This window comes from Coenobita brevimanus, chromosome 86 (genome assembly GCF_032717465.1).
Source record: "Coenobita brevimanus isolate Jiangsu-jjx chromosome 86, ASM3271746v2, whole genome shotgun sequence".
In the NCBI taxonomy this organism is placed as follows: domain Eukaryota; kingdom Metazoa; phylum Arthropoda; class Malacostraca; order Decapoda; family Coenobitidae; genus Coenobita; species Coenobita brevimanus.
In genome coordinates this window covers 22289253-22303772 of record NC_137039.1, presented here as the reverse complement: position 1 = coordinate 22303772, position 14520 = coordinate 22289253, and the positions used below count along the sequence as shown (strand labels likewise).

Sequence of the window (14520 nt, the reverse complement as noted above, 5' to 3'; positions counted from 1 at the left end):
CAAAGGTAGTGACCCGCTTGACCCCCGTTACATGGAGAGTAGTTAAACACCCTGATTCACTTATGGTATGGGCTTGATTCTCTGGTAAAGGTTTGGGGAAGCTTGTTGTGCTTCCCAAGAACTGCAGAATCAAGACGTTTATCTGGAGCTTCTTTTTGATCATTTACCTGAGTCCTTCGAGCTCACAGGTGCACCAGTGTTTCAGCAGGACGGTGCACCTGCTCATAAAGCCAAATTGGTCACCAATTGGCTTCGTGACTGCGAGGTATCATTCATGAAAGACTGGCCAGGCAATAGCCCAGACCTCAACCCAATAGAAAACCTCTGGTACCTCGTAAAGAAGAATCTCCAAGGGAAGGACGTGAGCTCTCTGCCTAAGCTGGAAGCAGCCATTCGTGACTCCTGGGACAAAATACCACTCCAGCACCTCAGGAACCTCGCCCTTTCACTTCCACGACGTCGCAGGTCCGTGAAGAGGCATAAAGGATACCCTACCAAGCATTAAAGGTAAATAAAATGCATTATTTATATGTTTTTTCAATGTTGAAAGGTTTGTTTCGTAGGAGGGACGCAGGGCGCTCGATACTTCTGACGAGCACTGTATGTATAAATATTTTTATGTGCTTGACTCTGGGCATAGGGTTCTCAACCTGCTCCCAAGGCCCAGCAGTCCTCCTACATATCGTTCACCTCTACATGTCACCACTTCGGCGCTAACACCCCACCATCCATATTGAATACATGCTAGGGCTGTCTCATGCAGGACTGGTGTATTGGTATTAGCGGGGATATTTTTACGACGTGTCAGCGGGTCTTCTGGTAGATCGGTAAAGTCTGCCGTAATGAAATTCAAATCCTTAAACTGTTCCCTGCCCCAGCGGGAATTTGAATCTGGGTCCAGTGACACCTCTCAGATTATGGAAGAGGAAAAGACCACCTATACTATACTCATGGGAGACTTCAATGCGAAAGTTGGAAAATAAAAAAATGGAGAAGCATGTGCGGGAAAATTTGGAGTGGGAGAAAGGAACGAAAGAGGAGAAATGCTGGTAAACTTTACAGAAATGTTTAACATGAGAATAATGAACACATTCTTTCACAAAAGAACAGGGAAAAAGTGGACCTGGAGAAGCCCAAATGGAGAAACAAAGAATGAAATTGACTTCCTTATAGCAAATAAGAATAACACAATCACAAATGTCACAGTTATCAACAAAGTAAATATTGGAAGTGACCATAGAATGATGGGTTGCACAGCAAGATTCAATTTCAAAAGTGAAAGAAAGAAGATGATTAAAGATAAAAAGATATGCCCAATAAAAGTAAACAAAAACAAAGCAGCCTTTCAGTTGAAAATAAGGAACAGAATTCAGGCTCTCAATAATGCTGAATGTGACATTGATGAGCTGAATGACAGAATAACAAAAGTGTTAAAAGAATCAGCGGAGGTAGTAGGAAAACCTAATACAACCAAAGCCAAGAAGTATTCAGAAAAGACACTTGAGCTTATGAAACAAAGAAAGGAAATGTAAGTAAAAACAAAGAAAGATGAAATAGAACGAGTGGAATTAAATAAGCTTATCAACAAAAGACAGAGAAGAAAAAAGAAAGGGAAACATGGATCAAATCAAAGAAACCATTAAAAAAGGAAAATGTCCGAAACAGGTCCGAAGTAAAATGGCACTCGGAAAGCAACAAATTACATCACTAAAAGAAAAAAACAGTGAAGCCATTAAATGCAGAGATAAGATGATGAAGAGGGTTGAAGAATTTTACAAAGAACTGTATGCATCAAAGACAGTAGTACCAACAGCTAACTTTTCAGTTGACACAAGTGAAGTACTTTAAGTAACACCACAAGCAGTAAATATTTCTCTTAAAAATATGAAAAGAGGGAAGGCTCCGGGAGAAGATGGAATAGTAGCAGATTTACTGTTGGATGCAGGAGCAGAGGTACAAAATAGGTTTGCTCACTTATTTACCCAATGTATAAAACAGAAGAAAATTCCCAAAACATGGTGTAATGTAATAGTTATTCTACTTTATAAAAAGGTGACTCAAAAGACCTTAGTAACTATCGACCCATTGGCTTGCTATCAGTCATTTACAAACTCTTCATTAAAGTCCTTACAAACAGAATGGCTACAAATCTGGAGGAAAACCAACCTCGGGAACAGGCAGGATTCCAAATCGGGTACTCGACTACTGATCATCTACACACAATGAATCAGCTAACTGAGAAAACTACAGAATATAATAAACCACTGTGCTTAGGTTTTGTTGATTACGAAAAGGCTTTCAACTCAGTGGAACACGTAGCAATTATAAATTCATTGTGAGAACAAGGAATTGTGGCGTCTGGCAATAGATAGATAGACAGAGAACAAGGAGTGAATGAGAACATTGTAAAACTGCTCAAAAACATATATAAAGAGGGAACTGCTACAGTTAAATTACATAAGGACTCAGAGAAAATTAAGACTGAGAAGGGAGTACATCAGGGAGATACAATTTCACCAAAGTTATTTACAGCACGCCTAGAAAGTATTTTCAGAAAGCTAGACTGGGAAAACAAAGGAGTGAACATTGATGGAGAAAAGCTAAACCATTTAAGATTTGCACACTGTCCTAATCTCAGACAGAGCAGAGACACTGCAAGAAATGTTAAATGACCTGAACAGAGAAAGTCTCAAAGCAGGGCTAAAGATGAACCGGAGTAAAACTAAAGTAATGTTTAATCCTCAAACACCAAAGAGCGTCATCAGAATAAGTGGAGAAATTCTTGAAGATGTCGAGGAATACAATTACCCGGGACAAATACTAAAATTAACGAAAGATAATGACAGCGAAATAAAAAGACGCATTACAATTGGATGGAAAGCTTTCGGTAAACATAGGGACATTATGAAAAGTAACTTGCCAGTTTGTATGAAACAAAAAGTATATAACAAATGTATAATTCCAGCTATGACGTATGGTTGTGAGACTTGGAAACTGACAAAATCGATGGAAAATAAATTAATTCGTTCTCAGAGAGCAATGAAAAGGTCAATGTTGGGAATATCTGTAAGAGACAGGAAAAGTTCAACTTGGGTGAGAGAGCAGACTAAAGTCAAAGATATTATAGAAGTTATAAAAGAACAGAAATGGTGGTGAGCAGGCCATGTAGCAAGAATAAGGGATAATCGATGGAGCAAGAGGTTGACTGACTGGACACCAAGAGAATGTAAGCGTAGCAGAAAAAGGCCAGACAGGAGGTGGAGAGATGAGACAAAGAAATCTGCAGGGAAAACGTGGCAAAGATTGGCTCAGTCAAGGAATTCGTGGAGAAGGTTGGGGAAGGCCTTTGTTCTGCAGTGGACTTGTAATGGCTGATGATGATATATATACAGTATATATATATATATATATATATATATATATACAGTATATATATATATATATATATATACACGAGGTGTGACAAAAAAAGAAACGAGACTTTGGCTGCTAATGACACAATTCTTCAGCCACACAGTAATGAAGTATATCACAGTATTGCCCAACATCTCAGCACTGTATGAGAAAAGAAGCACTTCAATTAACCTATTATCATTCTTTTCACAGGTGGTTTTGTAGCTCCTGTCAAGTGCCCTCTGTCACAGAATGAGCCTTGAGCAAAGGATTAACATCAGGTTCTTGGCTAACATGGGAAAAACTCCTGCAGAAACTCTTGCTATGCTGAAGGATGTGTACGGAGAGGAAACAGTGTTCCATACATGTGTCTCCATTCTCTACGGCATATCTTCATACGTGTGAAAAATCTGTTTGGTAATGGATCATGCTGATTCACTACCAAACGAACTTTTCAGTACCAAATTGGCCCACATTTCGTAATGAAAAATACCAAATGGCAACCGTACTGGGGAGGGGGGAGGAAGGAAGGGGTAAAGAAGCCGTGATGTAAACAGCTGCTTGGCGACGTGCGGCACATAGCAATTTCAAATTCTATCTATCTATCTATCTATTGCCAGACGCCTCAATCCCGTTCGGGGTGGCCACAAACACATTGCCTCCGCGTCGCCCTGTCCTCCGCCATTGCACTGCCCTGCTCCCAACTCACACCCCCCTCTCTCATATCTCTCTCCACCCCATCCCTCCATCTCATCCTCGGCTTCCCCCTCCCTCTCCCCCCCCTCCACCTCACTCACATACACTCTCTTCATCAGTCTTTCACCCTCCATCCTCTCCACATGGCCAAAACATCTCAGAGTATTCCTCCTAATGCTTCCTATCACATCCACATCCACACCACAACGCTCCTTTATATCCTCATTTGTCAGCCTGTCTCTCCATGTGACTCCACAGGCTCCTCTTAAATAACTCATTTCCACTGCTCTCACTCTTGACTTGTGCCCTTCCAACAATGTCCAAGCTAACTTCCATACGTTAGAGTTGGTATCACAATACTGTCATGTGGTAACTTTTTCACTTCCATGCTCACTTCCCTGTTTCTTATCACTGCTTTCAAGGAACCAGCAACCTTTCTTCCATGCTGTACCCTTTCAAGTACTTCACCCTCCAAACCTCCATCCTTACTCATCACACTACCCAAGTACTTAAACATACTCACATTTTCCAATTCCTCACCATCCAACCTCGCTGTACATTCACTGACTTCACCTCTCTCAAAGACCATCACTTTACTCTTCCCTACATTCACCTTTAGATTCCGTTTCTTACACACTCTCCCAAACTCATCCACCAAGCCTTGCAGCTCCCCTTCGTCTTCACTCAACAACACAGTATCATCAGCAAACAACAGTACAGGGAGTTTCCAAACATTACCCTCTCTCACCAGGGCCACTCCAACATCCACTATCCTACCTTGTACGGTACCTCTTTTATTACCCCATCCATGTACAGATTGAACAACCATGGAGACATGACACATCCCTGTTTCAACCCAACCTTCAAAGAGAAAAATTCACTCAGTTCACCATCCACATGCACTGCAGCCTTAGCACCATCATACATACTCTTCACAGCATTCAACAACTTCCCATCTACTCCAAATATTCTTAATACTTTCCACAATCCTTGTCTATCCACCCTGTCATATGCTTTCTCCAAATCCATGAAAGCCACATACAACTTCTTTCCCTTCTCTATAAACTTTTCCACTAAAGATCTAAGAATGAATATCTGATCTACACAATTTCAAATTACGAGTGGGAAAAAATTTGGATTTTTTTTCTTTTTTTTTGGCCATTTTTGGGTTCCAAAGGTCCAGGCCCACAATGTCTAGTAAGTGGGGAGTCTGGAAAGTGGGCGTCCGGAAAGTACAGGGATTACTGTATATACAGTAATCCCTCCACTATCCGACGTAATAGAGCGAAAGGCATGTCCCGGAAAGTGGTCCCGTCCGGATAGTGTGCCCCAGCCTCCTGGACTTGTACGTAAAGACCCTAACCCAGCCTAACTTTGAATGCCACCTAAATAACTCCCTACTGGACATGCATAGCACCTATTTAAACCTATTTAAGATCTTATTCACACCAATAATGGACATAAAGCATGAAATAAATGAAATGAAACCAGAGAATGAGGAATCAGAAGTGGTTATGGAAAATATTTAGCAGTGTAACTTACAGGGTACTTACAGCACGTCTGTGGCCGCCTTCTCTAAGGCTTTGGCAGTGGTGAAAATGCTCTTGAAGCACATACAGTAATCCAGTGTTGTGCTGCACTTACAGTAATTCTTTGCATTGTGAGTTATAACTGTTTAACATTGCACATTCTGTTAATTGCACAATGCCAGTTTCAACCATCAGTTTGCTCTCCACAGTTAATCCTTTGCACTCTAAATTTTAATTTCTTAACACTGCACAACACTGTAAATACCCGTGCGGCCTAGTGGCGAGGTATTACAGTTTATTCACTGTTTATTCACAAAAATGAGCACATGCAGCATCCATTGCAATAAGCATCTATTCATGATCGCAGTTAGGCAGTAACTGCTGGTGAGGGGGAAGCAAGGTTGCCAGCTCAGAACTCGGTCACATTACCAAACTCCTCAATTTTCATTACCAAATTTAACTTTTCATTACCAAATTCGTAAAGCAAGCATTTATTCTTCATTAATTATATATACAAGTGGAATATTAATCACTCTCCTTATAATTAACAGCATGTTGATTATTTTCACGCTATGTAGGCTAGCAGATTAATCAGAGAGAGCAGACAATCCACCATCTCCATCCTGTGTATTCTCATACATGTGAAAAATCCGCTTGGTAATGCATTATTCTGATTCATTACCAAACGAATTTTTCATAACCATTGGCCCACATTTGGTGGTGAAAAATACCAAATGGCAAACCTGAGGGGGAGGAAGGAAGGGGTGAAGGGGCCATGTGTGAACACAGCTGGCCTGTTTGGCACCGCGCGGCAATTTCAAATTACGGGTGGGAAAAAATTCTGATTTTGGGGGGATTTTTTTCTTTTTTTTTTGGCCATTTTTGGGTTCTGAAGGTCCAGGCCCACAATGTCCGGTAAGTGGGGAGTCCGGATAGTGGGCATCCGGATAGTATAGGGATTACTGTAAATATATATATATATATATATATATATATATATTGATACCTCTATCTATCTATCTATCTATCTATTGCCAGATGCCTCAATCTCGTTTGGGGTGGCCACAAACAAATCGCCTCCAAGTCGCCCTGTCCCCCGCCATTTCACTCCCCTGATACCTCTATCTATCTATCTATCTATCTATTGCCAGACGCCTCAATCCCGTTTGGGGTGGCCACAAACAAATCGCCTCCAAGTCGTCCTGTCCCCCGCCATTTCACTCCCCTGCTCCCAACTCACACCCCCCTCTCTCATATACCTCAATATATGATATCTCTAGATGTGATACGCCGGCTTAATGATGGGGGTAGAAACTGCACCATACCCTGCCTAACGATGGCCAAACCCCGGTTTAACGATGGGTTTTGATTTTTCTCACTGATTTTGATGATATTTTAGACTAAAATTATGTGCTTAGGTTGAGTTATAAACTGTTTTTAGACTTTGATTAATGTGTTTTAGCTATAGGTGGGGTGAACATTGTCACTCGGGGGTACAGTTTACTAAGCTTGATTTTTTCCAGACTTATATATATCTTATACATAATTCATGACTGCAGCCTCATAAGTGAAGCTTTTCCAACGCCTCATGTAATACATGCCAGCACATCCAGCTGGCCATTAACAAATCGTTGTCTATCTATCTATCTATTGCCAGACGTTTGGGGTGGCCACAAACAAATCGCCTCCAAGTCGCCCTGTCCCCCGCCATTTCACTCCCCTGCTCCCAACTCACACCCCCCTCTCTCATATACCTCTCCACCCCATCTCTCCATCTCATCCTCGGCCTCCCCCTCCCTCTTTCCCCCTCCACCTCACTCACATACACTCTCTTCGTCAGTCTCTGACCCTCCATCCTCTCCACATGGCCAAACCACCTCAGTGTGTTCCTCATAACGCTTCCTATCACATCCACATCAACACCACAACGCTCCTTTATATCCTCATTCGTCAGCCTGTCTCTCCATGTGACTCCACAGGCTCCTCTTAAATAACTCATTTCCACTGCTCTCACTCTTGACTTGTGTCCTTCCAACAACGTCCAAGCTTCACTTCCGTACGTTAGAGTTGGTATCACAATACTGTCATGTAGTAACTTTTTCACTTCCATGCTCACTTCCCTGTTTCTTATCACTGCTTTCAAAGAACCAGCAACCTTTCTTCCCTGCTGTACCCTTTCAAGCACTTCACCCTCCAAACCTCCATCCTTACTCATCACACTACCCAAGTACTTAAACATACTCACATTTTCCAATTCCTCACCATCCAACCTCGCTGTACATTCACTGACTTCACCTCTCTCAAAGACCATCACTTTACTCTTCCCTACATTCACCTTTAGATTTCGTTTCTTACACACTCTCTCAAACTCATCCACCAAGCCTTGCAGCTCCCCTTCGTCTTCACTCAACAACACGGTATCATCTGCAAACAACAGTACAGGGAGTTTCCAAACACTATCCTCTCTCACCAGGGCCACTCCAACATCCACTACCCTACCTTGTACCTCTTTTATTACCCCATCCATGTACAGATTGAACAACCATGGAGACATGACACATCCCTGTTTCAACCCAACTTTCAAAGAGAAAAATTTACTTAGTTCACCATCCACACGCACTGCAGCCTTCGCACCATCGTACATACTCTTCACAGCATTCAACAACTTCCCATCTATTCCATATATTCTTAACACTTTCCACAATCCTAGTCTATCCACCCTGTCATATGCTTTCTCCAAATCCATGAAAGCCGCATACAACTTCTTTCCCTTCTCTAGAAACTTTTCCACTAAAGATCTGAGAATGAATATCTGATCTACACAACCTCTTCCCTTCCTAAAGCCTCCCTGTTCTTCTCCAACTAATTTCTCTGTTCTTTCTCTAACTCTGTCAATAAGTATCCTACCATACACTTTTCCTATTATACTAAGAAGACAAATGCCCCTATGATTACCACACACTTCTTTTTCCCCTTTTCCTTTGTACAAGGGAATAATTATACCTGACTTCCAGTCCTCCGGGACTCTACCTTCCTCCCAGGCCAATCTGCACATCTTCCACATCCATTCTACTACTATCTCTCCCCCATGCTTCAGCATTTCACCATACACTCCATCAATTCCTGGGGCTTTCCCTGATTTAACTTTCTTCATTGCTTCCACAACTTCTATCCTACTGATTTCTTCCTGTCTTCTCACCTCCCTCCTTCTTCCAGCCATTCCCCAGCCACTTATACTCGCATTACTTCCATCCTCCACGTTCAACAATTCCTTAAAGTGTTCTCTCCATCTGCTCACTTTTTCTCCCTTCTCCACTAGTAATCTACAATTTTTATCTTTCACTCCCCTGCTAACTTCACTTCCACCCTGTCTTACTCTTTTCACCTCTTTCCAGAACATTTTCTTACAGTCCCTCCACTTTACACTCAAATTCCTTCCAAATTCCTCATCCACTCTCTTCTTACTCTCTCTTACTAATCTTTTCACCTCTCTCTTTCTTTCTACATATAACTCTCTCTTCCGCCTCTCAACTTCTTCCACGCCCCTGTTTCTCATCCATTCATTGTATGCTTTCTTCTTTTGTGCCACAGCCCGTTTCACCTCTTCAGTCCACCACGCTGTTCCTTGCACCCCCCTCCGTCTTCTCTTCCTTCCACACACCACATCACATGCTGCACATATTTCTTCTGTAAATATTCTACACACACCTTCCACGTCCCCCATCTGCTCCAACTCATATTTGCCCAATCGTTCCTCCACTTCTCTCTTATACTCTGCCTTTTTCTCATCCTCTTGTAACCTTTCCACTCTCCTTGCAACTACTCCTTCCTCTCGTCTTTCCCTTCTTCTATTCCTCCATCTTACTTGAACTTTAACTCTGGCCACCACCAAGTAGTGGTCAGAAAGTCCACTCCCCCAACCTCTATAAACTCTTGCATCCAATATACATCTTCGCATCCTTTCATCCACACACACATAATCAATCATTGCCTTCCTTTCACTCAATTCACCACCCACCCTTCTCATCACTCGCCATGTATACCTGTGGATCATTTTATGCCTGAAGAGGGTACTGGCTATCACCAACCCTCTCCCAGCACAAATGTCCACTAATGCACTCCCATTCTCATCCATTTCAGCAGGCACACCCCACTCACCAACTATTCCATCCACCTTCACATTCCCAACTTTACCATTCATATCACCAATCAAAAACACTCTATCATTCCTTCCAAACTTTTCCATGCACACTTCTACATTTGTCCAGAACTCTTCTCTCACTCTTCTAGCACGATCTTGCGTTGGCGCATACAGACACACAATCGCCCACATTTGTATTCCAACTTTCAACTTTACCCACACAATCCTTGATCCAACTGATCCATACTGTCTTATGCTCCTCTTCCATCTTTTACTCACAACTATACATACTCCTTCCTTTGCCCTCTCATTCTCACCTACTCCTGCACATATACCACGTCCATACTCCCATTCTCTCACACTTTCTCCTCTCCATTTTGTTTCAGTTATTCCACATACATCCACTTTCGCATCCTCAAGCACCTGGACAATCTCTCTCTCTTTCACCTCATCATTTGCTCCCCTTACATTCCACGTTCCAATTGCAATGTCCTTTGTCCGGTCCTTGGTCGTCAACGTTTGGTCAGTCCTTGTCCGAGGCTTATTGTTTGTTTTTTTAGTTAGTTGTTTTCCGGGAAGGGGCACTAACCCTCCGCCAACCCTTTTAGTCGCCTTTTACGACAAGCAGGGATACTGGGGGAGTATTCTTGACAAACCCCCCTACCCCCAGGGGGGGTAATTACTAAAACCATCATAGTCAAGCACTGCACTCACTCTAAGCCAGGGGTCAGCAAACAGGGGTAAATTATTCCAAAATGAGGTAAATCTAAAAATCTGGGGGGTAATGCACGCGGTATGACAGGTAATGTGTGCAGTATATTACTGATTTCTCACAGAAATGATGTTATTGAACAAGATGGAAAACCACGTATCATTTATCACGATATCTGCTGCTTAGGCACCATACTATTGACAGGTGTGTAAACAGACGTGACTAACTTTTTTTTTTTTTTTTTTTTTTTTTTTTTTTTTAAGTTTGGAGGTCCCATCCATCCATTGCCAGACGCCATGTATCCCAAACGGGGTGGTCAAGGGCTTAGAGTTAATTGTTTTACAGGGAGGGGCACTAATCCTCCACCAACCCCACTTGACACGTAGGGATGCCAACAGCATCTGGTGTTCCCAGGCGGTCACCCATCCAAGTACTAACCAGACCCAACGTTGCTTAACTTCGCTGATCGGACGGGAAGCGGTGTACTCAACGTGGCATGGCCGTTGGAGGTAATTTAATTTTACTCAAATAAATTATGGGGTAATACCCTAAAAAGTTCCCCAACCCTTACTTTAAGCCAATCACAGCACCACTTCCCTCTCACACTAAGTATGAAGGGCATGCATGTCTGAGCCCTGGGGCCAGCCAGGCTCAGTGCACTGTATCCTCTCTGTTGACAGTGTGTGGTTTCAGTGTGGTGTACAAGAAGATTTCTTCCCCCCTGTGCTTCCTCCACCTGGCCAATGTTACCATGGCTGATCATAACCCTCCTAAGCCTACAATTTCTTTGAGGAGGGGGAAGAAGCCAATGTTAACTTACACCCACAAGTTTGATGTAATAAAGAGGACTGAAAGCAGTGAGAAGAAAGCCAAGGTTGCCCACCATTACGGACTCAGTGAGGACAATCTCTCCAATTGGCCACAGTGTTTACCAACCACCGCTCCAATTGGATGCGTCAGAGTATCACGCATTCTAAATTCTCATTTATAGCTTCCAGAGGTAGGTTTATATTAATGTCCAGTAGCTGTGGTAATCCAGGTATAATAACAAGTAACCTATGAATGACTCATTTCAACAGAAAATATAGTAAGGCCGTGCCCATTTGGTAAAGAATTAAGTGAAGTGTAATTCTTTACTTAATGCAGATGGCAATTCCAGGTATATAATAACAAACTTATGATCAAGCAATTTTGGTAAATATGCAACACAGATAGTTAACTTTTGAACTGTGACTGCAAGAAGTGAGTGGAAAAAAACAAAATATATCTATATTTTGGGGTTTTCAAGGAAGGGGCAGTTCACCATCGGCAGTATTTACCAATGATCTCTCCAACTGGTCACGTTATTTACCAACCACCGCTCTGACTGGATGCATCAGTATTTTGTGCATTCTAAATCCTCATTCATAGCTTCCAGAGGTAAGTTTATAAAAATGTCCAGTAGCTGTGGTAATCGAGGAATAATAAATGACCTGTGAAAGCCTCACTTCAATAGAAAATATGGAAATGCCAAGCACGTTTGGTAAAGAACTAAGCTCACTGAATATACAACTCTTATGACGATATGGAGGCAGCAGCAGGCGACAACAACATCACTTCCATTGCCTCCACATTGGACTCTGAGGGGTTCCTGAGGAAGCTTGATGAGGAGGAGTGGGAGGCCATAGGCTGCCTCAAGCCTGGGAACCCCTCCCCCCTCCCCTGTCCATTCAAGCAATGTCATCAGTCAGAGTCTGGTAAGAATCTTACAATACTGTTCATTTCCATTCAATATACTTTACTAATTTCTTTTCCAGATTGTTAGTTTTCACTGGTGACCTGTTTGATATAGGTTTGGGGGTGAGGGGGGCAACTTTTCCAAAATGACAGACTCATAAGTAACTTTCCCCATAGGATTAGTTATTTCTTACTAGTAGAATTCTCAAATCATGGCAAGTGCCCTGTCTCACAAGACTGCGATTTAGGGGATTCCACTGTATATCCCGAACCTTACTGTTATATTGCTCACATTATCCCCCTCTGCTGCCCAACAACTTTATTTTGCTTAAGTTGAACCTTAGATTAACTGCCTCATGCTTGGGACAAGTCTGCTATTCTAATTCAGCTTATGCCAGATGATTTTATTTAGCTAAATGTGTTAATACTAAATGTGTTAATACTATCATCATTAACCTAATCATGGTCAGGGCAACTCTAGTACTCTAGTGCAGTTAACACCAGATGAATCTATTCGGGTAGTGTCATAGGTGCCTATGTGTTAACTGGATTGTGAATTCTGCAACTGGAAGACTGACCTGAACCCCAAGGTGAAGTGCTCTGTGAGTGAGGAAGAAGCAGGATGTGGTGAAAGAGTACTGTAGTGAAGCAGACGACGGTGGGGTGAAGTCCTCAGGCCGGGGTACCAGTGGGGTCTGCTTTCCTAGATCACCTGTATATGCTCCAATACTGCTGTCACGTGGAGCAGTACAATAGGTCGGGTCGACCTGCCAGGAGAAGTAAACATCACTGGTCATACAGTATGTCTTTATTATATGTTGCCTTTCTATACTGCTCACAGAGAAATGTTTCTGTTATTCTGTTTCTCCTTGGAGTTCCCATTTTCCTTTCCTATACTTACTGCCACACCCTTATGACTGTATGTTGAGTCAGACTGACCTGAAACTTATTACAGTATGTATGTACATGGCACTGGTACTACATCTTGAAACAGCTGTCTTGGACATTCACTCTTTTTAAAATTATTTTATTGTCCATAGAGTGTAAAATGATGGGCAGAGAACCATCAGATGCCCATATAACCATCCCAGTCACTACACATTTTATTTGGTTGTATGCTGGGGCAGACTGAACTGAAACTTATTACTGTATGTATGTACAGTTGCAGCCAGGTATTCCTCCCCACCCTGCTATATCAAGCCTGTAGGTATGACACTGTTGTACACATACCATAAATGTATGCAGTACTGGCTGCTAGCAGATGCTGTGCAGTCATATTATGTCGGCATTAAGTTCCGAGATTGTGTGTGATGGTGCCTTAGTTACAGGTTAAAGATACCAGGGTGGGAAGGAAAACCTGGCCACAACTGTACATGGCACTAGTACTATATTTTAAAACAGCTGTCTTGGACATTCAATGTTTTTTAAATGATTTTATACACCATACAGTGTAAAATGATGGGCAGAGAACCATTAGATGCCATAATAACCATCCCAGTCACAATACACATTCTATTTGGTTTTAAATACAACTACAGTATGAGGCTAGTTTAATTCAAATGTGCCCTGAAGCCTGTTCTACATGCTGGAGAGAAAAATGATCATGTGGATAGCTTAAAGGGGGATACCATACTAGGAGCAAACTTTATGAAAATCATGCAAATGTTGCCTCTCTAGTGTTGGCACTTTTTGCTGGTATGATGTTAGTAAATTATAGAAAAATTGCCTCCTGAACTTCCATTGCTACCTATAAAGCTGATCTGCCACTTTTCCCCATCTTACAATACCAGCTGTATAAAAATAAAAAAAAAAACTGAAATTTTTAAAAACTTCCTTAATATACAACGAGGACTACCTGTATTCTGAATCGCTGGCATGAGACTTTGCAATGTTTCTTCCTTAAGAGAAAAAATTTTCCATCTTCAAATTTACTTTCCCTTAATATGCTATGATGATCTGTTTAATATGAACACAAAGTTGTATTAGGAACATACAAGGGGGAGTACAAAGGTGTGATATGCAAGGTAAATTGCTGAGGTAATGGTCCTACAAATCTCCAGAGCCAACTAGAAATGCTGCCTTATGAAGGACAGTGAATTAATCTCAGGGTTTATCAGTAAGAGTGCCTTCTTGTTGTTGGTACCCCATTTACAAACGTACGGGAGCAGGAAGCATATACTGTAGGGAGATGGTAGTCAAGTGGATGGAAATGTGGCCACTTGTTTGAAAGGAAAAAAAATTGATCCCAGCTTTGGCAGGGAATGTACTGGTGATCTGAATTTTCTTCAATCAGTCATTACTGATCTCTCACAAGACCCACTGAGATGCCATTA

General features: G+C 42.0%; 1 protein-coding gene and 1 non-coding gene across 2 annotated transcripts in view; both read right to left on the bottom strand.

Annotated features, from left to right (window-relative positions):
* Positions 1-14520, bottom strand: part of Ube4A (Ubiquitination factor E4A) — a 200247-nt gene that overhangs the window by 107592 nt on the left and 78135 nt on the right. Inside the window, exon 7 of the mRNA XM_080280834.1 lies at positions 12766-12954. Within this exon, the coding sequence (XP_080136960.1) occupies positions 12766-12954 (189 nt within the window). The remainder of the gene's footprint in view (positions 1-12765; positions 12955-14520) is intronic.
* LOC145410871 (5S ribosomal RNA) lies at positions 10861-10979 on the bottom strand. The gene has a single exon (XR_013899323.1). It is a non-coding gene; the product is annotated as a 5S ribosomal RNA (ribosomal RNA).